At 38.0% G+C, this 23,103-nt stretch overlaps 1 protein-coding gene across 1 annotated transcript; it reads right to left on the bottom strand.

Moving 5' to 3' along the window:
• Window positions 1–124: 124 nt before the first annotated feature.
• On the bottom strand, window positions 125–19,566 carry LOC122839944 (transient receptor potential cation channel subfamily M member 2-like). Its single transcript, XM_044131992.1, is given in 32 exon segments — window positions 125–1,264; window positions 1,349–1,465; window positions 2,649–2,750; window positions 2,827–2,905; window positions 2,982–3,068; window positions 3,151–3,180; window positions 3,271–3,335; window positions 4,195–4,313; window positions 4,434–4,518; window positions 4,637–4,679; window positions 5,543–5,675; window positions 6,272–6,453; window positions 6,530–6,710; window positions 6,823–6,994; window positions 7,690–7,822; window positions 7,924–8,042; window positions 9,345–9,610; window positions 9,613–9,646; window positions 9,688–9,804; window positions 10,090–10,235; window positions 10,308–10,437; window positions 10,525–10,652; window positions 11,210–11,546; window positions 13,591–13,712; window positions 15,378–15,486; window positions 16,613–16,813; window positions 16,898–16,959; window positions 17,042–17,222; window positions 17,304–17,467; window positions 17,547–17,727; window positions 18,663–18,834; window positions 19,333–19,566. Coding segments are annotated over 32 exon segments (4,278 nt in total). The 5' UTR covers window positions 19,497–19,566; the 3' UTR covers window positions 125–1,147.
• Window positions 19,567–23,103: the final 3,537 nt, after the last annotated feature.

Below are 23,103 nucleotides of genomic sequence, written 5' to 3'. Positions count from 1 at the left end.
GAGTGTGATGTCTTCTTCTTTTCTTATCTTTGCCGTAGTAGTTAAAAATAGCTTGTCTGCGCTTGTAGGACAAACAATATTTATGACACAAAAATCAGAACAAAGCTAAGATCTGCCAGTCGTATTTTTTATTATGTCTACGTACAAACTATAGATAACATCACATTAACGTTACAATAACACAAAAACATGATTTAAACTCAGTAAATTAAAGTCACTGGCTGTTACGTGTGCAGCTTTCATACAATGCTAATATGTCTGTTTTTACACTGAAGACATAAGTTAACAAGGACCGGTATTTGATGAAAACAGCGGTAGGGATTACGAGGAGGGCGTGAAACCGATACTACAGCATGTGTCTGGCCACCTCCCCCTCAGCCAATCAGAAGCGGCGGAAGCTGCTCCGAAACCAAGCTGCAGCAAAGCAGGAGCTGAAAAAAATCACTGACCTGAAATAATGAGTCCTCAGAGGACTCTGAGAAATCCCCTTCCTAAACACACTAAAATCACACACGACTAATAAGTAGCTAGATGTCTATAAGTAAAACAGCAAGAAAAAAAAGAACCTTTCAGTCATTTTATTGGATTCTTGGAATAAAAGATATAAATATGATGAAGATTTGAAGTTTATTCAAATAAATGAATTGATAGTAGTGTAATACATTGTTATAAAAGCCATCCATAAATATTGTAATGGCGTTTGCTACATAGACAAATTATTACTGTGATATATTTTGTCTATCAGACATTGTATTGACTGTAGTATTCACTCAACCATACTATTCCACTGAATATTGACGTTTTCATTCACTTTTATGGTCAAAGGTGTATCACATCAAGCACAATAGATATATAGAGTGCTGTTTCTTGAAACATTTGTAGAACAACAACATAATAAACTTTTAGTTGTATCATAACAACATGAACTTGCTATGATGATAGGAAGTGTTAGCAATATAAACTGTAGTGAAGCGAAAGAACAGAATTTCAGGTAAGGATTTGCTGCATATTTCCTTCAAATGAATCACAACAAAGGCGGCACTGAAAGGCACAAGGTGATTCAAGGATTGTCTTCTATGTGCCAGGCTTCAAGTTAAGTTTTCTTAATGCAATATGAATATAACAATGTCAAACAGGGCCAGAATGATCAGAACGTCCTGTTGTGCAGCTCCGCCACCTGCTGCAGCGAGCGTCTTTGGTTTGGGCTGAGTCTGATTCTGCTGCTCACCTCCTGCCACTGGAGGCAGCTGTCACCTCTTATAACCTATGGATGACAACAGGTCAAGTATCTCCTAAACTTATCAAAATCTATGTATTTTATGAAAAAGAAAAGTAAAATCCTTCCCACCATGTTGTTAATGTCCACCATCACTTGGCTTGTTCTGTCTAGGTGAATGTTTAGGACAGTTGTTTCCACCCAGGCATTGTCTGTGTTCCTGCAGTCGTCCATGCAGCCCTCAGACACCTGAAACACAATCCAGAGTAGATCAAGAAAAACTTCATCATTACTCAACTCGGCAAATAAACATTATTCACAAACAAAACCCAAAATAAAGGATGAAGGAACATGGATTTATAAAAGTTTTGTTACAGCCAGGAACCGACTGGTTTTGTCATGCTCAGCAATAGAATCGAGGACCCACACACAAAAAACCTGCTGACAAAAATGGCTTTTAATGAAGAAGTGAACAAAAGAGAACTTAGACACAATAGACTGCTGGAGAACACAAACATGGAGCGATGACCAGGAAACAGGCAGCATAACGGGAGGAACTAGTGAAAAACAATGAGAATAGTCAAGATACATTCTGAAGAAGGAGCCGAAATGACAGGGGAACCAGAAGAGCTCAGGGAGAAGTGGAAGCAGCTGAGAGGTGAGATGAGAAGATAGAGAACAAAAAACTGGCAGCCAAAGGGAACGTGAAAGATAAACAGAAAGATCAAAAAACTGAATTTGAGACTGAACTAAAACAATAAACAGAAATGAAATATGAATCCAAGAAAACAACCTAAAGCAAAACAAGGCGTATAGATGAACACACACAAATAATAATCTATAATAGCAAGATATAAGCAAATAAACAACACATAGTTTTACAGAAATCACAAGCAAACAAATTAGTTTTCCCAAGATTATTGATCTGCAACAAGCAGCTGGTTCCTAATAAGTTTTTGGAAAATCAATTATATAATTTATATAAAAGGTTATATGTTTTTTTTAAGTTGAACGTAGATATGAAATTATGGTTCTTTAAAAAATGACAACATTTCCTATATTATTTGTTTCTCAAAAATATTAGCGGCCATTTTTTAAAAGCTTATGCAATTTTTGCAGCTCTGTGCAAATTCTATTAGTGGGACTGAGGGCAAAATGGTTCTTTGAATTTTGAATATTTCCTTGAAGAGAAATAATGGAAAATACAAATCCGTGATTCTCACATATTGACAAACATCCACTTAATAATTATTCTTTTTATACGTAAATTACATAAAACAGTATATAGAAACACTGAGATTTGTAGCTGTGACTAATTGTGAAAAGATTTTAAAGCGTATCAATATTTTTTGCATGGTACATCACAATTCCATTCATAAAATCAATATTTCTGAGTGAAACTGAAGCTAAAATATTCAGAAGCCAAACTGACCTTTGTTCCCTCTGACACTTTTGCATCTAGGGCTTCAAACAGCTTATTTCCCAGAATTTCCTTTAGATTTCCTGGCAGGTGATCCACAGAGTCCACAGGACCCTGACGGTACAGAAGAACAATAAATGTACCTCACTAAAACCTAAAACAAAATAAAAGTGAACCAATAACCACTCACCCCAGGTAAAGCTAAAGATCTAAGGTTCTGGTTCAAAACAGCCAAGAACTCCAGCGCAGACCTTGTACTGTCTCGCCACCTGAAAAATCAAATTTCAAGTTCTTCAGATCTGAGACAAACATTTGAAACCCATGCCAGGACATCAGATGACCTACCGTGTAATCACGAGATCCAGGTTCAAATTTGGACCAAGACGGCTGAGTGTGCCTCTTCCCCTAATGCCCGTCGTCCCTCCTGGGTTCCTAATGATAGCAGGATTCATAAAAGACATCAGGATGATCTCCTAAGGTTACCGACCATCAGTTATTCTTTGTTTTAACCCACCTGTAATTATCTAAGCCTTCTGGTCCAGATCTGTGATTAAAGGCAAAATGTACAGATAAAAAGGTTTATGCAAAGCAGGTCAAAGAGGTTGGGTCAGTAGAGGGTAGTCTCATAACATACCTGCCTGCATGGCCATTTCCATCTTCAGAACTGTAGTAGGTCGGCATGAATGAACTGAAACTGACCTGCCAAAAAGAACAAACAAACATCCAAATCCATAAATCCTGAACACATTTTCTGTGCTGTGATTTAGAAAATGAATATTCCTTTATGGCACCTTGGAAACCTTTGAAACTTTCCACATTTTGTTAATTACAACAAAAAGCAATGCATTTTATTCAATTATGTTCAATAAACCCACAAGAAGTTATATGTTCTCAACATTTCTAACAAATAAAAATAATAAAAGTGTGTTGTGCATTTACATTCACCTGCATGCCTGTTCCTAATCTGCTCATCACCAGGCGCTTAAGAGGAGCAGGTTGCCCCCGCGTGTCAGCCCATGCGGTTTCCTCTCTAGTTACTCGATGTATAGTTCTCTGGATTGGCTATTAAAGCATCCTTTACAAGAACCTCGCAGAATACATCTATGATAACTAACCAAACATCTTCTCACTTCCTCGTTTTAACCAACCTAACCTGTCCACCCTCCAATGCTCCACCGCCTCCTCCTCACCACACAGAACATGCTGCTCCTTCCACTCCTCCCTGGGGGCAGAACATTCTCTCAGTAAACAGTGGCACCATTCACTAGTCTTATTTGGCAATATTCGTTCCTTCAATCCCACTCACCTCTTTTTAATATCATTAAATACTCCTGCCTGTAATTTGGTTCTCCACAAACAAAAAATGACAAACACAGCACTTCATGCAATACCAATGCATTTCAACTTTTCAGATCCTCTTTGGCAAAAAACTCTGAAAATCGGGAATAATTTTCCTTCCTCTTGATAATTATGCACCACTTTGTGACTTAACAAAATGTGGAAATGTTCAAGGGTAAACTCTTGCAAAGCACTGTTTGTGAAGTATCTTGCACGGTACTTTTTCCTCTGGAACAGGGAAGCTGTCCGGGTATTGAAACTGACAGGACTTCTCGTGGAAGTCGTCTTCTTTTTCTGGTTTCCTCAAAGAGTTGGAGGATTCATCTGGTACAGTTGAGGCTGCAGGAAAAAGTCAACAAGAAAAACAGTAAACAAGTAAAGCAATTATATAACTCTGTATGAACCAAAAGGTTAGAGTGAATGTAACGGTGTGACTGAGGAGAGTTTAATGGTTTGTACCCTGTGGTTGAGTTTCTTTTGCAGAAAAACCCTGAGATTTCAGACTGTCAACAATCCACTGCAGTGATTTATTTGACTGGGTGACCTGAAGACACAAAGTAACCAGTAAATTAACAAGCTGCACAGGCAGCAATGGAGAAGAATGGAAATCAAACATAATTTATATGGTTATGATTAAACGAGTCACTAAATCAGTTCATAACCTGTTCTTCTAGTTTCTCCATCCGTTCAGTTAAGGTGGTAACCCTCAAGAAACAAGCAAAAGTAACATGAGTGACTGAGATTTAGATTAGCTGATTGATAATAACAATAATAAAAAAATAAACTTTTACAGTTTTTTCACAGTTTTTATAACAAAACATATTATCCACATAGATAAAAGAAAAATTAGGAGTTGAACACTAATTTCTTGACAACTGAGTTTGAATTATCAAATATACAAAAATACTGAGGGCTGCACCAGTAGTAGTGTTGCCTTGCAGCAAGAAGGTTCTGGGTTCAAATCCCAGCCTGGGGTCTTTCTGCATGGGGTTTGCATGTTCTCTCTGTGCATGTGTGGGTTCTCTCCCGGTACTTCGGCTTCCTCTCACAGTCCAAAAACATGACTGACAGATTGATTGGTCTTTCTAAATTCTCCTTAAGTGTGTGTACGTGCATGATTGTCCCTGTGATGCCCAGTGACAGATGGGAAGGGCATGACCTCACTAGGTTGCAACCCCACTAAGAATAAGTGTGTAAAAGGATGGATGGATGGATGAATGGATGGATGGATGGATGGATGGATGGATGGATGGATGGATGGATGGATGGATGGATGGATGGATGGATGGATGGATGGATGGATGGATGGATGTTCAATAATATTGGGTTTAAGCTTCAATGTGAGTTTAACTCAATGATGATAATTTTAAAAGTCTGAGCCACAAGATCCTAAAATGAGGCACAAATTATAAAAAAAACAACAAACTTTAACATAACCATTTGCAATATAAAATTCCCCATTTCAGTAAAGATTATTCAAAAACTTACACTAGAGACATTAGCCATCTAATAGCCAGATTTGAATAGATAAAAAAGACAGCAGAGATTAACGTTCTGCAGGATTTTACTTTTGAGATGTATCCAGAATGCGCCTCTCCATGCTCTGGCTCTGCTCCTGCTGCGCAGACAGCAGGTGTCTGTCCTTCATCAAGGCCTCCCAGGATAATAGCTCCTCTTCTTCTATCTGAGAAAGCTGCTTCTCTGGAAAAAAAAAAGTGTGGCGTGAATTGTATCATTGTCACCTTATCTTTTGTTTTGGAAGGTCTGTAAGGTTCCACAGACCTCCATACACACTTTTGTATGGAGGTCCCTGTGATGCCCAGTGACGGATGGGAAGGGCATGACCTCGCTAGGTTGCAACCCCACTAAGAATAAGTGGGTTTGCAATCTAAATTACACCAATGCAGTGTATTTAAATTACACTGCATTGGTGTAATTTAAATACCATTGGCGTATATACAATATAAACAGATTTGTGCTGTAAACTCAAACAACAGACTTTGATGCATGATTGGTTGTAAACATTTTTTTAAATGTTTGTTTGAAAATGCAAATGACAGGAATGTATAAATCTGATTGAATGAGAAATCGGCAAGTCAAGCCTTTGCAAAAACTTGACAATGCAAATCTCTGATTAGTTCACTTTTAGTAAAATAGAAATAACTACAAATGATTACGAGAAAGAATGTATTCTTGGAACTAAATATGGATAATCATCTACAACACAGGAGAGGGAGATGATCATTAAAAGCTGTGCCCCTGAGAATATCTCTGGAAGTTGGGGATTACGGCCTTACTGAACTCAGTAGATAGGATCGGAGCTTTGAACAGCACAATTTTTCTGATGAAGAGGTAGAGATGACTGAAGATGATGAAAGGAGGTGGGGCAGCTGGGCGGCTGTGATACTCTTTGATCAGCTCGTATCTTTGAAACTTCCAGATTCTATCCGTGTTGTCATGGACTTCCTCAAACGTGTAGCTGTGCAGGCGAAAGATTAACAGATTCGTTATGTTGGAAACCAAATTTGAACAAAGGTGTGGTGCTAAGGACTCACTTAAAGATGGCTATGAGGAGGTTGAGGAGCAATATGTTGGCAAAGAGCAAGTAAATACAGAGCATTAAGATTGTGAGCCACTCAGGGAAGACTGGCATTTGGTTTTCATTCAGCACAGGACACTTGGGCTTCAGGGGATCCGTTCCATTCATGCTGCATGAATTTATATCAAATGCAGCGTCTGCAGGAGACAAAACACAAACTAGAAAACGCTGTATCAAAAAGAAAACACGTCTCGCATTGCCTCATATTGTATTTTTCCAGACATAATAAAACAACACTTCTCCACTCACTGTCAATATTTTCAGGGAAACTTCCAAATATAATGAGGTACGGCTCGTAAATAGCCCCACGGAGGATCCAGTCCAGTCGATTGTCATTTTGGATGAGGATGCCTTGTTTGGCCACACCGTACGCCACGACCCAGATGCTCAGGAGGAACATGAAGAAGAACATGTCCATAATCTGGAGCACAAAATTACTTCAGTTAGAGCACAAAAAGATTAGACATTACTCAGATTTATACTCAGAAAAGAAACAAAAATGTAGGACTTAATTGAAATTAATTTGTCAGACACAGATACACTCTCTGCAGCAACAGCATTATGAACGACTTGGATGAAACTAGCTAAAGTAGACACCAGATGATAATTTTTTTAGTAATAAAGAGAGAATAGTTTTGTACTTAACACTGAGACGGGATGCATTTACATTTCTCGTTTGAATTCCATCCATCTATTATCTTTACTGTGTAAAGATAATAGATGGATGGGATTTGAACCCAGGACCTTCTTGCTGCCATAGTGCTACCAACTGCACCACTGTGCAGCCCTCATTTAAAATCCACAATGGGTTAAATTACAGTTTAGTTTTGGGGCTTCTTTAATAATCTAAGAACACATATTTACAGCTGTAGACCATTATTAACAAGATAATGTTAATAATCTTGTTATGAACAAGATTATGAACCGATTCTGTACATAACCTTTATGGACAGCAAAAAGTCCTATTTTTCAGGACTGTGCACCCTGCTGTCAAAATTATGCCTTCAAAGACTATTTTAAGGACTAGAGGTGTGTAATTGTCAGGAAGATCGGTACTATACTGCTGTCTCCACATTTGATCAAGTTCATCGTTTAAAATTCATGCAAACTCCTCACCATTTTCCTGACTATGATGATTTTAGGTCCCAGTGTTCGACTGATTGTGAAGATTGCCATGACACGGAGACAGAAGACCACAAAGTCGATGCACAGGATGATTTTACCTGCGTAAAACAACTCAGCTGTCAACCTGAGGTAAAAAAAACAAAATAAAATTAAAGGTAGGTGAGTCACAGATTATTGAGTAGCTTGAAAGCCTTTCCATGTCTCTCTGAGAGACAGAGAAGGTACCTGAATGAAAGACCTAGACAGAAAAGCACGATGGAGATGACATCCAAAATGTTCCACATCTCATGAATGTATCTCTTGGCTTTCTTACGAAATCCAAAACCATCAGGATCATAAAACAGCTGAAACAGAAAACAGAGATTTAGACTGAGATGTCAGGATGTTATTGTCTGTCATTGTATATTTATTCTGAATAAGATTATATTTGATCTCTAATTTGGACAGCTTTAAATGTTGAAACAGTTAAAAATAAAATATGATGAAGCTACTCATTCTCCTAGATTTTATGTTTTGAAGAGGGATCAGCATGTAATATCTACGTAAAGGATACAGAAAGCCACACATTTGTATTGTTGCAGTGGAGGTTCTGGAAGGGGGTTGGTAATTATTTTAGGGTTCTAGAGAAGAGAGTCCATCAGGTAGCTAAGACTTAGATTCAGGAGAAACAGTGTGGTTTTCGTCATGGCCATGTAACACTGGACCAGCTCTACACTCTCAGCAATGATTCTGGAGGGTGCATGGGAGTTCACCAAACCAGTCTACATGTGTTTTATGGAGAAGGCATTTGACCAAATCCTATAGAAAGTAACGCGAGAGTCAAAACGAGCCATTGTAGCCATTAGGTTACAACTGGTGTCAAAGCTTGTCAGAGTAGGGCTCCGCCAAAGATGCCCTTTGTCACCAATTCTCTTCATAACCTTTATGGACAGAATTTCGAGATTCAGCCAAAGTGTTGAGGGGATCGAATTTGGTGGCCTTAGAATCAGGTTTCTGCTTTTTGCAGATGATATGGTCGTATTAGCTTCATCAAGTTGTGATCTACAGCTTTCACTGGAGATGTCTACAGCTAAGTGTGAAGAGGCCAGGATGAGGATCAGTGTCTCCAAATACAAGACCATGGTCATAAACCAGAAAAGAGTAGAGTGCCTTCTTTGGGGAGGGAAAGAGGTACTGCCTCAGAAGAAGGAGCATCTCTGGGTTTTGTTCATGACAGTAGAAAAAGGAGGGCTGGGCGATTGATAAGCAGATTGATGCTGTGTCTGTAGTGATGCACTCTGTTGTGGTGAAGAGAGAGCTATGCTGAAAGGTGGAGCTCTAAATTTACTTGTCAATCTACGTTTCCACCTTCTTTTTGGGTCGACCAAAAGTACAAGATCGCAGCTACAAGCAACAAAAATCTGTTTTTTTCCCCTGATTTTTCAACAATCAGAGCTGCTGCTCTTCCATATTGAGAGGAGCCAGTTGAAGTGGCCTGGGTTCTGGTTAGGAGGCCTAGTGGATGCCGCCATGGTGAGGTTTCCGAGGTACTCTCCACAAGGAGGAAACCCATTTTTAAAGTTTTTGCACATCTTTAGGGGTACATTTAAGTCTGGAAGCCGTAGTATGTTTATCAATGAATGTCCGTTATATTTGCAGCATCTCACCTGTCTGATCTCCTCACACACCAGAGAGAATAACCAGAAGTAGAGCACCAGCTCTACTATAGATGGTGTACTCTGGAAGTCGACCATCAGGACCACAGCAAAGAGGAACAGGAAGGCAAAGTATGAGACAATGTTTCCATAAAACTTGACCTGAGGAGAGCAGTACAATCCAACCAGTCTGGACCAGCAGCTCAGAGGCTCCACATTTGGCTTACTGTGGGCAGAAACAGATTTGTGTGCAAAATTAATTATCATTATCAACATAACTCAGTTTCTCTCTGGATGAGTTCATCATGTTTCAACTTATGAGGTTTTCATTTATAAAATTACTCCCATTAATAACTCACCTGAAAACCACAAATCTTGTGTAGATCAGAGGGAAGAAGACCATGCAGACCAGCACCCTCCACACAGGATTTTCAACTGAAAGCTCACCACACCAGATCTGAGTAAGAAGATCCTAAAGCACAAGCTTCTTATCAAGATTTTTGATGAATTACTCGGGTACAAGAAAACAGACTGTCTTTGAATCGCTTATAGCAATCTGTAAGACTGGAGAAAACAGAAATGAGTGACTTTTGCACACCACTATTTTGGTCTGTATTCAAGATGTTGAATTACTTAACTTTACGCTGTTAAATATACAGTACCATGAAAAAGGTTAAAATTTGGTCTGTGATCTGACCGCACAGTTTAATGTACTACATGTATTAATTTATACAATATAAATAAAAATCTGCTTCACCTGAACACCTGACTGAGCCACAAAGTTTTTATCATCGGCCTCGAGCGCCAGCCTCAGACATGTTGTCTTGCCCCAAAAGCATGAGCTTCGAACCAGCAGCTTTTGGGCACGCTCTTTGTCACTGTTGTAGCACTCGCTGAACACACCTGAAGAAAACACATGCAGCTCAATAAATCCCATCTTGGTCTGTAAATGTTCTCTTTACCTCTGTCTCGTACCAATCGCACGATTTTCAAAGTAATTGGCGAGATCCAGCATTTCCTGAGGCTCGTCTGCATCGATTGACTCCTCTGCCATTTTCTTCAGGATCTTACTGGCAGCCAGAGCAGCAGACATGCAGTCTCTACACTGCATACACACACAGAAATGCAAAGTTACAAACATAAACCACTTTGAAGACACTTTCATTTTACATCTACTGGAATTTTTAATCACCTGATCCCAGGCAATTTCAGACAGCTCTTTGTTGTTCTGGATAATTGCCCAAAGGAAAAGGTCACTGCCTGGATCCCTCTGGGTTTCAGCTCTGTTCTGCCTCAACAGGTCCTGGATCATTGTCTGATCTTTAGATACCTGGAAAAAATGTCAGCAATTGGGATTTTGGGTTAACTGGTCAGGAGTAATCTCCACTAAGCTGCCAGACATGGAAGAGTCAGTGAATTAATAAAAGTCTTAGAAATAAAATTAATTTTGATTAAATACTAAACAAATAAACCTGTCAATGACATTTTGAACAGAAATTAATCCAATCACATCCCATGAACAAGAGGCAAATGCCAGGGGTCGTGTTTGAAGGAGATGAGGCACGACTCATGATCAGGCCAGTACCATCACCACAGTAAAGCATGGTGGTGACACCATCATGCTGTGGGAATGCTTTGCAGCAACAGGAACTGGCAGATTTTTCAATATAGAGGAAAAGATGAATGCAGCAACCTCAAGAAATATTCAGGATAGAAACATTTTGACCTCAAACTGGGGCAAGGGTCCATTTGACAGCAGGAAAACGACGCAAAGCAGACGGCCAAGATCTCTAGAAGAATGGGCGAAACTGCTTGTGGAATCAAATTCAAAAGGCTTCAAGACTTCAGGTTGTAATTGCTGCCAAAAGCGGCTCAACAAAGTATTAAACAAATACTTTTCTTGGTTTACCATTTTTTTATTCTAATATAAACTGAATAAAGTTCAGAATGAGTCAGTGAGATCTTTTCTCTTACTTCTTCCGGAACATGAACCCCTTGGCCCGGTGCCTGATCCCTGTTGCTGCTGGTAAGGTTCACCCTCTTGGCCAACTTGTACAAGAAGAAGCAGTCGGGGAGCTGTTTGTAGAGCTCACAAAGGGTGTTGTCATCCTTCAGGAAGTCCCTCAGGCACAAACCACTCTCCAGGAGAAGACTCACAAACTCAGGCTTGTTGCCAACGAGGGCTAAAGTCATGGCCCAATGGAGGTCGTTGGACTAAAGAAAGAAAGGTAGAACTTTCTTATGTTGGTGAAAACAGTTATATGTTAAAAAGGAGACAATTTTAAAAGCCAACGTGTCTGAAATATCATATAAATTGAACAATCATTCATTGCACCCATTATCTGTTAAATATATATCTTTTTAAGAAAAATCAGATGTACACCTCACTTTAGACAGGAATTTAATTTTATGTAGGAATTTAACTGCAGGGTTTCAAATGGTTTTTCACTTTTGGAATGTGAATTGAATGCTCCTACCACCACCATTTGAACAATTTAGTTTTATGTTTGTTAATCAATCAATCAAAGAAATCAATCAATCAATTAACCAACCAACCAACCAACCAACCAACCAACCCAACCAACCAACCAACCAACCAACCAAATGAACCAACCAACCAACAACCAACCAGAACCAAACCAACCAAAAACAACCAACCAACCAACCAACCAACCAACCAACCAACCAACCAAACCAACCAACCAACCAACCAACCAACCAACCAACAACCAATTAAAATAATTTTACCAACCAACCAACCAACAACCAACCAACCAACCAACAAATCAACCAACCACCAACCAACCAACCAAATCCAATCAACCAATCAACCAATCCAACCAACCAACCAACCAACCAACCAACCAACCAACCAACCAACCAACCAACCAACCAACCAACCAACCAACCAACCAACCAACCAACCAACCAACCAACCAACCAACCAACCAACCAACCAACCAACCAACCAACCAACCAACCAATCAATCAATCAATCAATCAATCAATCAATCAAATTTTATTTGTATAGCACATTTCAGCAGCAAGGCATTTCAAAGTGCTTTACATCAAATCAAAATGCAACATAGAATCAACAATAAAAACACAACATCAAGTCAGATTCCGTCAATAAATTTGCAATTGATTACGTTTCAACTACAACTCTAAACAAGTGGGTTTTTAGTTCAGATTTAAAGGAAGTCAGTGTTTCAGCTGTTTTACAGTTTTCTGGAAGTTTGTTCCAGATTTTTGGTGCATAGATGCTGAATGCCGCTTCTCCTCGTTAGGTTCTGGTTCTGGGGATGCAGAGTTTATATTAGTTATAGCTTATAGTTTGTTTAAGTTAGTTATTTCATTTAGACATATATTTTCTAATGGGTGCACACTTTAGCTAATGTCTGTCTGAATGGTTCACTTACACTTGTTCTTTTGTTTGAGGTGCTGCAATTACAAACCAGCTTTAGGAGGAAACCTGGAACAAACCATTCGCTTTTCTGAAAGACTAAAGGGGGGAGACTTTGTTGTTTCAAGTTGATTTTAATTAGTTAATTTTGTCACTTATTCACTTGTTATTATTTGTGTTAAGTTAAAGTTAGTTTTGCTTTATTTGTTTCATAGGATGCTTTAGTTAATATTGCATTTATTTGTTCTTTTGTTATGTTGTGCCTCCCTCATGTGGTAGATTTAAGTTACTCCATCCCTATTTAAGGAGCCTTTTGGACTTTGTTTGCAGGTCAGTTTTGTTTGTGTTCAGTTAAAGTTCAATTGACCTGAGTTAAATTGGGCCCAAATTTGTTATTTATCATTTGACTTGTTCTTGCATTAAATCTTTATGTTTTGTTCATTATCTTTGGAAGAATTGAATTTAACTTTTTCTACTTTGAACAATTTTTTGTCCTCGTTTGAGTCTGGTCCCTCACAATGCTCAAAGAAACATAATAAATTAACCATTTTCTCTACAATACTTGTGGAGCACCACATGGGATCTCCAACAAACATGAATTTTCATTATTTAATTGCATTAATGAGGTATGTGCTACTACTTGAATCCCGAATTTTAAAAAAAGTTTAATAAATATTTTACAAGTTATAGTGTTGAAAGCCGCTTCGCTGCTGATCTGTTTGTCCTGACTCCATATTGACCTGCTTTTCTAAAATTAGAAACAGTACTTAAACATTTATTGGTGGAATAATTTTAAATAAAGTTCAAATCTAAATCCTTTTTTCCAACCGGCACAGTGGTCTGAATCAAACCCACCTTCCACATGCTTTGCTCAGTGAAAATCTCAGTCTTAGCTAAGTCCACTCGATTCCAGGTGATAGCCAGCTCCAGCTGCCTCTTCCAGGACTCACCTCCTCGTGATTCATCAGTCTTTGAAGCTGAAGGTAGAATACTCACTGACAGGTAAATGTTGTCAGAATATCTATTGCACACACACTTATTCACTTTTATTTAAGGCAAATAACCCCTCTAACAAACCGTTTAAGAAGCAGAGAAGTGGCTTTGGTTGAAAAGATCGGAAAACTCATAGACTAAAGTTTGGGTTAGACTAGGAGACAGCAGATGAACGAAAATAGCTGAGTAAGTTGGATTGTTTCCTGATGACATTAATGGAGTGTTCAGTGGTGTGGACCCACACTGTTTTAGTGCATGGAGCGTCTTCTACACAACATGCATTAACCTTGCACTGAAGGGATGCTGGTGAGGCCCAGGAGGAAACATTGCATGTTTCTAAACACATTGGCACATTTCTTTCCACAAAATCAATGTTCACTAATGCCAGGAAGATACGTCTTGGTCTTCAATCACTTCACATTTGATACTTTTGAGCTGTGACTGCGTATTCTGAGAAGTAACATAATCCCCTCTGTGAAAAGTGCATTGCATTAAGTCTTCTCCCCTTCAAGCTCATCGCTGTGTTGTGAATCTGGACTGCACTCAATCTATTCTGACATTTACACAGTATCTTCCAAAGTATTCCCAAAATCCAGACACTTCATCCACATTATAACAAGAAACAACAGTATATTAAGATTAATATAATTTTATGTTACAGGACAACACAAAGACCTGTGAAGTAATAAAGGGAGATAAAATATTTGTTCTGTTTATTTTTGTTTCTATCAAATAAAGCTATGTTCTCACATGACAGAACATTAATTTCTGAGTCTTGTCACAGATTCCGAATTGGATTTAGGTGGACTTTGACTGGGCCATTCTAATACAGGAATATGCGTTGATCTAAACAACACCATTGAAGCTCTGACTGTAGGGTTAGGGTTGTCCCACAGGAAGGTTAACTTCTACCCCAGTCTCAAGTCTTTTGCAACCTCCAAAAGGTTTTCTTTCAGGACTGATGTGTGTTTAGTTCCATCTGACCGGCTTCTCTGCTCCTGCTGAAGAAAAACATTCCCGTGGCATGATGCTGGGACCATTGTGAACATATCAAGTATTGATTTTCCACCTCTTCTACTGTTACTTTTGATTTCTGCCAAAAATGGTATTTTGGTGTTATTTGCCATGTTGGTCTTATGGTTTTATTTAAGCAATTCAAACCCTTCCATAAAAACCAGATTTTTCAAGTGTATACATTTCAAGTCGTCCTGTCTGCAAATACTTTTATCTCAGGTAAAAGTTACTATGCACAGTTTCTAAAATCATGTTCCCCTTGCCTGGCCTATCAGTCTAGCTACATTGCAGATTTGTTGTTGTGCCAGTATGAACGACTTTACCTCTGCTTTGTTCCTCTGTTCTTCTGTGTTTTTGATGGTTTGTTCTTTAAGGTTTCTAACAAATTTTTGAGGCCTTCACACTGCACCTGGATTTATAGTGAGTCTAAAGTATATACAATGGATTTTATGTTGGAGTATTAGAATAAAAGTAAAAATTATGTATCAATTTCATTCCATCTACTTTGTGAGGTCCAACTTCGTAAAATAACAATGAAATTCACTGCAATTTGAAATTGTAGAAGGCCAGAAAGAGGAAGAGTGTTGTAGGATTTTAAAATAAAAGTCTTTTGCAAGACATTGTTGTTACCTTACCTTTGAGAAGAGCTTTTAGGATGGCCACATCCAAATCCACTCCCCCCTGATCGTCCTCGCTTGCTTTGAATATTGTCAGCAAATGAGACATCTCGATGATGTCCTGAATCTGGAAACAGAGCAAACACAGGATCCGACCCAGAGTGCTGTTTGAGGAGGTTTACTTCAGACTGCTAAAGAAGACAAATACTGAAACGTGACTTAAGAGAAGATTTACTGAAGCACATCAGTTTAAATACCTCCAGTTTTAAGTCAGGTAGTACTATCACAATTATTTCTATTTGCTAGCATTTTCTTCAAATTTGGAAGTATAAATATATTAAGTTTACCATGCCTTTAATGAGTTTCTGAGAGCTTTATTAACACTATTTGAGTTAAGTAAAGTACATTCCAGTTAAATTCATTTCAGTTAAATTCCATTCAATTCAATTTAATTCAATTCAATTCAATTCAATTCAATTCAATTCAGTTCAAACTACTTTACTGATCCCAAAGAAAAAATAATGTTATAGTAACTCATTTAATTAAATAGTGATTGTTGATGGCGATGGCTGTGGGGAGGAAATATTTCCTATAGCTGTCTGTGTTACAACAAATCTGAAGAAGCCTCTTACTGAAGACACACTGTTTTTCAATGACAGTGACATAAAGAGCATGGCCGTGGATGTCCATAATTTTCTTGATTTCATATAAAATTCTTCTTTGCACCCTAAGTCACCAATAGAACAGTACCAGCCTTTTTTATCAGGTTGTTGAGCCTTTTAAGGTGCCTGGTTCTGATGCTGCTGACCCAACAAGTGATGGCAGACAAAGTGACACTCTCAACAACAAATTTATAGAAGATAAGCAACATATTGCTGCATATCTTGCTGGGTGGTTAAGAACAGGTGGAAACGCTCTCTCGTTCTTGCTGATGGTTGAGAAAAGTTGAAATGATCTTTCTGTGAAAATGCAAAAAAAGTTGCTTTTTTAAAGAAGTACATATTAAAAAAGGATTCAGAGCTCTGCAAGTTTGGGATCCTGTATGGTTCTTACACTTTTCGTGGGCATTCTTTTGCTGCCTTGGCCATTTTTTAGGCCTAGTAGAGGTTTGAGTCAGCTCAAACCCAACAGTGCCAAATTCCTCAAAAGCCCTTCTGTGGCCAAGCCAGGCAACTTGCCCATATGACCCATATCAAAACATCGAAACCACCTCAGTGTACTATTATGGATTGGAGCATCATCAGTACACAAACCTTTTTTGTAAACTCTATAATCTCATGATCTTTGAACTTTTCATACTCTTGACCAAAATACTTCTTCATCTGCTGTCGGATGAGGGTGATGGTGATCTGGCTGACCGGTTTTCCAAACACCTGAGCAATAACATCTGCTATTCTGCCAGAGCCCTCCAGGATCACGCATGGTGTGTCACTGAGCATGGCTTTATAGAGGGTCTGAGTGGAGACGCAAATGAAAGGTCAGATTACTGGAATATATTGATCTTCCAATATATTTTCAAGATTCAAATGCTGACTCACATCGAGTGTGCCTGGTCCTCCATCCAATGCCACACAAACCACTGGGATGGTCATAGAACTCACTGGATGGCAAAATAAATGAAACAGTTATTTACAGTCAAACAATTTTTTTTTTTATATAATGAGAACTAATCTTCTTTTAACCTTTGTTTCCAAGATTTCTGCCTGAGATGTGTTTCTCTAGTTTTGCACGCAGCTCAGTCTCCACAAGATAGCGTCCATTGGTTCCATCATCAACCAGCAGGAAGTGGGAATGATTGTTATCAAGACAGGCCAGGGCACCCTGACCTTGTGTGTCAATCACATAATTAGCTGGGAAGCAACCCTGCAGACAGACAAATGCAAACTATGAAGGAAACACACAAATCCATGCATAAGCATAATATGAAGAGTGTGTTCTTCTTACTTCTTCATGTACCAATTTATCCCTGTTGTGAATTACTCCCCAAGTTGCCACTCCAATAGCCACTACTTGCCCCTGCATAGTGTTACTCAGGGCGTACTCCCTCACAGCCTGTCCCACATGCATCATCACACCAGAGTGGGTACCGCCAGTGATGATCCATGCACCTACAGAGGATAAATTATCACTGAGTGCGTCTTTGGCTGACATTCATCACACCTATCTTTAGTTTTCTGTCTGTCTCACCTGTAGTCTGGGCAACTTTGATAAGTCCTCTACGAAAAGTCTTCTGCAGTTGGGACTTCAGGTAGAAGTTATTGGCTCCTCCAGTCACAGATATGAGCAAATTTGGAGGCGAAAGTTTCCATTGTTGAGTCAATAGCTCGTAGAGCACCTCAGCTTCGGTGTCTGACGACACTCGTGCATACTGGCAATGAACATACAAAAGTGGCATGAGAAGGTGTAGTGTGCATTTACAGTGCCTTACAAAAAATATTCCTACATGGAGATTTTTAAGAAATGTTTTGTCAAACCACAGCCATGTAGAGATGTTGCTTATGCACCAGATTTACAGATATAACAGAAACATGTGAATGAAAAAAGTTCCAGCTTTGAACTTTTGTGAGTAAAAAAAATGATTAATTGCGTTAAAAATTTAAAAACATTAATTAGATTAAATGCATTAAAATTCCAGCCATAAGCAAAATACATACAAAACACAATGTGTAGTTGAAAAATGTAGATTACCCTGAACACTCAATCCCCACTGTAAAACAATGTGGTGTCAGCATCACCATGTGGAGATGCTTTTATTTGAAAGAGATAAAGCTGGTAAGAGTTGATGTCAGTATGGAAGGATGTATGGCATTTAAAATCTAATTTCATTTGGTGGTATCACGAGTAAACACAAATAAACACCACACATAAAATATTTCAAAATTATAAAAATATATTTTTCTTCCACCTAACGATTGGGTCTAAGTTAGATTATTACAAAAATGTAATTACTATTGTATTGTCACCTTACAATAAAATCAGGTTTATTTATTTTATTTCTTAACTGGCTCTGTCGATGTAATCAATTACATGATTGTATTGTAATCTTACAGTACAATCATGAAAAAATCTGAAAACGTTTAAGGGTATAAATATTTACCAACATTCACACACCAGGCAATCAAAAGCGTTCGGTCCGAGGTGTTTAGACCAAATCAAAAGAGAAAATAACAAAAATGCTTCAGAAAATATTCCAGAAAACTGCAAAACAGCTGAAACACAGAGTTCCTTTAAATCAAGCCTACAACACCAGCCCCCTGTGTGAGATTATTTTAGAGTTTAGAGTTGGAGATAGGATTATTTTACCTTGCTTGTCTTTTGCCCCAGACCACCAAAGCTGATGTCTCCAAAAGCGTCTGTTGGAGCTTTGCGGATATGTTTTCCTTTGTCCCAGGTTTCCCCGGTGAAGTCCTCTGGCTTGATGGCTTCATCAGTGTGGTCACTCTTTGAGTATCCACAACGACATAATTGCTCTTTCCTGTAAAAAACACAAATTACATGATGTCACATTTCTATGTTGGTGGAAGAAGTTTAGACATGTGGGTTATGCACTATGATAGTGATGTTATTGTACTGCCTTGGTATTCTTTACAATCCTCACAGTGATTCAGAAATATTGGGGAAAATAATACAAATTGATTTAACTTCTCTTGCATCAAGCCACTTTTTTCTATCCGTTCTATCAGGTAAATTAAGATCCAAAATGTTCAACTGTAAAATTAAACGATTGTCACAACTGGATATTTTTAGATTGCATCAAACAATTTAAACAAAAATCAAAATTTTAGTTGATTCTTTAACAATACAGAACAAAACAGTTCTGTAAATAGTTATTGGTATTTCATAGCACTTTAAGTGGAAACACAGTAGTGACTCAAAATGAGATTTAACTGCAGTGAGATCAGTTTCCTCTCATTATTAGTAAAACATTGCATCAAACTACAAGCACAGTTTAAAGAGTAGTGAATCATCCTACCTGGGATCCCTCTGAAAAAAGGAGCATTCCTTCTTTGAGATGTTCGCCTTGATCCAGGAGGTAAAAGAAAGTCGCTTGAAAGAAGGGAAGATGGACAGATGTTCACATGCTATTTTGGTTTCCAGAAAATGATCTAACTGTGACTGAATCTCATCTCCCTTCATGGTGGAATAACACAAGGATCGATGGTGATCAGATTGAAGTCAGGCTGCAGGCCGACAGCATGGCAGGGGAGAGCAGTCTCTGCAGCCTCTGTGCTGGCAGACAGTCTGATCTGCATCAGAGCTGTGCAGGGCGGAAATACTGCTGAGTAACTGACCTGAGCTCTCAGTACAATGCAGACTGCGTGCATTACTGCTTTTACTGACACGGGGAGGGACTAAAGCATCAGATCTCTTCAAAATCCATACAAAGTATCTATTTTAAAAGTAACAGAAAGTGTAAATTGTGAATAACTTGAATGAATAATAGTTTAATTACATCACAATTACAAGCATCAATGAATTTTATTGGAGTTGTTTATGAAAAACACAAAACAGTGAATAAATGAAAATTTTTTGCATAGGATTTTCAGAAAGGTTTAGACATTCCCCTACATAAAATCCAGAGCAAGAAATTAACTAGTTAGTTACAAGTGCACTTCGGTTTGCTGTTTAGACTTGTCATTAATAAGGAGTGTGGAATGGACAAGCTTTTCTTTTTGTCTTTTATAACTCAGCTTTATTGATGGTTGGAAAACACACACTAACAGACAGCAGTGCTAACGGTATTCACCCCGAACCTGACACACAGCGCTTGCGCATACAAGAGTCCTCTGCTGTAACCACAGTAACAAAGTACCAGTAACATAAAAAAACAAAGTTAAAGGCAGATAAAACCTTAAATTAAAAAACAGAACAACTTTATTAGTAGATATTTGACGTGAAGTTTAAAATTTAAGAACTCGTCTATGAAGACCCCCATTTCCTGCACAGAAAAATGATTGGATGTCATTTTTCAATTTTTCTCCCACATTCGCTGATGGGATTGGCTAATAGCAAATTAACACACACAGCATATTACTTACAGAGTAGGAGAGAAACAACACACATTCCCATCATTGAGGCTAACATATGCTGAATAGTGTGAGTTTTCTCTTATCCTCCTTGAGAAAGTTCATTGCTCCCTCCCAAGGTCAGTGGGAACTAAAACATTGTAACTGTAAACTCATACATCACACATTTTAAACCGTAACACCAAAACCACATGTTTTTATTACAGATTTAAAAATTCTTACATTTTCACTTAATATTGATTTATTATAAGAATTGAAACTCCATGCTAAGATTAACATTGCATCTAAAATAAGCATTATAGTGCATTTATTATATATTAGCTATGTTTATCATTCTCAATGAAGCAAGTTAATGACAGTCAATATGTTTGTTGTGATCCTCATGCTACTTACAAAATTTAAGCTAATATTAGGATTTTAGCAAATGTTAGCTTACACTTTAATGTTTGCATACTGAATGGAGTAAATCAATGTTAGTTAATGCTATTGATACCCCAGATACTAATGATTACATTTTACTTAACCTTATTGCTAATTTTCAGCATCAGGGTGCTGGATTCCACCTGATACACACACTTCGGCAGGCCTTTTTTAAAATCTTATCATCCGTCTTTTCTTTTCACTACCTACTTGCTCACTGCCATAGATAATTGAATAATGGAGCAAGAAAAGCAACTTCTTCCCCGTTTTAAGAAACAAAATAAGTGCAGACTGATTTCTTAGCTATCCAATGTTTGACTCAAGAAGTAAGATCAGTTCCTGTAGTCTGACATATTTAGAATTTTTCTTAACTTCTTTTGTTGCTATTTTAAAATCAGAAATATAAAGTGAACTGAACATTTTAGTCCCAACAGATTCAAATGTGAGTTGGTAGCCTCATACTACTCAACTTGTACAACATAGTATGATGCGAAAATTATAGTGCTTCACCTCAAAATGAGATGTACAGCCAGTAACAGGAGAGGTAAACCTGAATCAGTTGTTTAGTGTTGTGACAGTCCTCCATCTCTTTCACTCAATGCAATTTAAAAATGCAACAGAAAATTACTTAATTCAGATTTGTTTGATTGTTTTTTTTAAGGATCCTCATTGGTCTCTACCACAGTAGAGTGTATTTTTCCTGATGTACACACCAAACATTACAAACATGACAATGAAAGTTGTTTGGCGTCCTAACACCCTGCAGCAATCATCTGTAACACCTGGAAACCGTAAAAAGAACAAAACCTCTGAGATCTGAGTCACCAACATGCAGCAGGAAGTGCTAACTAGTTGCAGAACCAGTTTGTCTTCCAGTTCACTTGAATCAGTGTAAACATTGTGTATTCAATAAGAGGTCCTCTTTGGTCTCCATTAAATAAAATCAAATCACAGTCTGTGAAGTTTGTTCATCATTTTTTAGTTTTGTCACCAGGGATACTGGCATTCAATCCCCAGCACATGCTCTTGATTAAAGCTGCTTCCTCATTATGTTATTGGTATCAAGCACAAAAATCTTAATTTTAAGTTGATTCTATTTTATAATGGAGGCTTTTAGACAAGACTCCTCCTCCTGTCAGACTGTTGACCATTTTGACTTACTATCTGAAAACCGTGGGCAGCCCTGCTGTTGCGTTTAGTGGGCTTTCCCATAGTCACAAGACTAATAAAAGAAGAACTCAATAGAATTACAGGTGTCAGAGAAAGAAATAATGTTGTCAGTATCACATTTTGACACTTCAAGTATAATAGATTCATATATTCATGAGTTTTCAAAATGCGGTAGATATTGATATTTTGTTCAGACAAATAAAATTATCTTAATTTTTGGACGTTAAATAAGTCTACAATCAATATTACTAATTCTCTGCTAAATTTCACTCACACTATAACTCTTGCTTTTTTACAGAAGCATCAGTATTGCTTTTTATTGTTAAATTTGTTTTGTTATTCGTCTTATGCTGTCATTAAAATTTCTAATTAGTGACATAGGCAGTCTTTTGGCTCCTTTTTTTCCCCGTGTTGAATGATGATGGTTTCTTTTACACCTGTGCTCACACTTAAATCAGAGGTAACGACTCAGAAATGAGTTACCTGGCTGAAATCTCCTGTTCTGAAACCAAAAACCCAGAATATCACAGCAGCGTAGGTTTATTCAGAGAGACAGATTTCTGTTCAGAAATCAGACTGTTTACCCCGCTTTCTAAAATGGGACCCTGATGATTTGTTGATCTGAAGTATTCAACACAATGGCAAAGTGAAAAAAAAAAGAAGAAAAAAAATATATTTGGCATATTTAACATAATGTTCAGAAGTGTGCCTGTTTCCTGTGAGGAAACTTTTCTGTCCTGTCTGAGGATTCTGTCTTGATGCTTTCCTGAGATATTCCTGAAGTATTCCTCATTTACCCTCTTATGTTATTTGTTAATTGAACAGCTTTTGCTGCATAATTCTGGATTGGCGAGATTTTAGTACACTGTCCATCCTTGCTGTCCAGCCTCCAAAGGTGACGATGCCTGGTTGCTGTGGAAACCTTTCTTCCACGCTGTGAACATTATATACTCCTAGCTAATAGGGCTTTCCTGCTTGAGCTTGCTCTTATCCATCAGACTAAAACTGTGTTAGTTACACTGTAAACTCATACATCACACATTTTAAACCAACACAGATTCATGTTTTTAATTACAGGTTAAACAATCATTGCATTTTCACTCAATATTAATTGATTACCCAGTCTG

This window comes from Gambusia affinis, linkage group LG11 (assembly GCF_019740435.1).
Source record: "Gambusia affinis linkage group LG11, SWU_Gaff_1.0, whole genome shotgun sequence".
Classification (NCBI taxonomy): domain Eukaryota; kingdom Metazoa; phylum Chordata; class Actinopteri; order Cyprinodontiformes; family Poeciliidae; genus Gambusia; species Gambusia affinis.
This window is presented reverse-complemented; position numbering and strand designations above follow the sequence as displayed.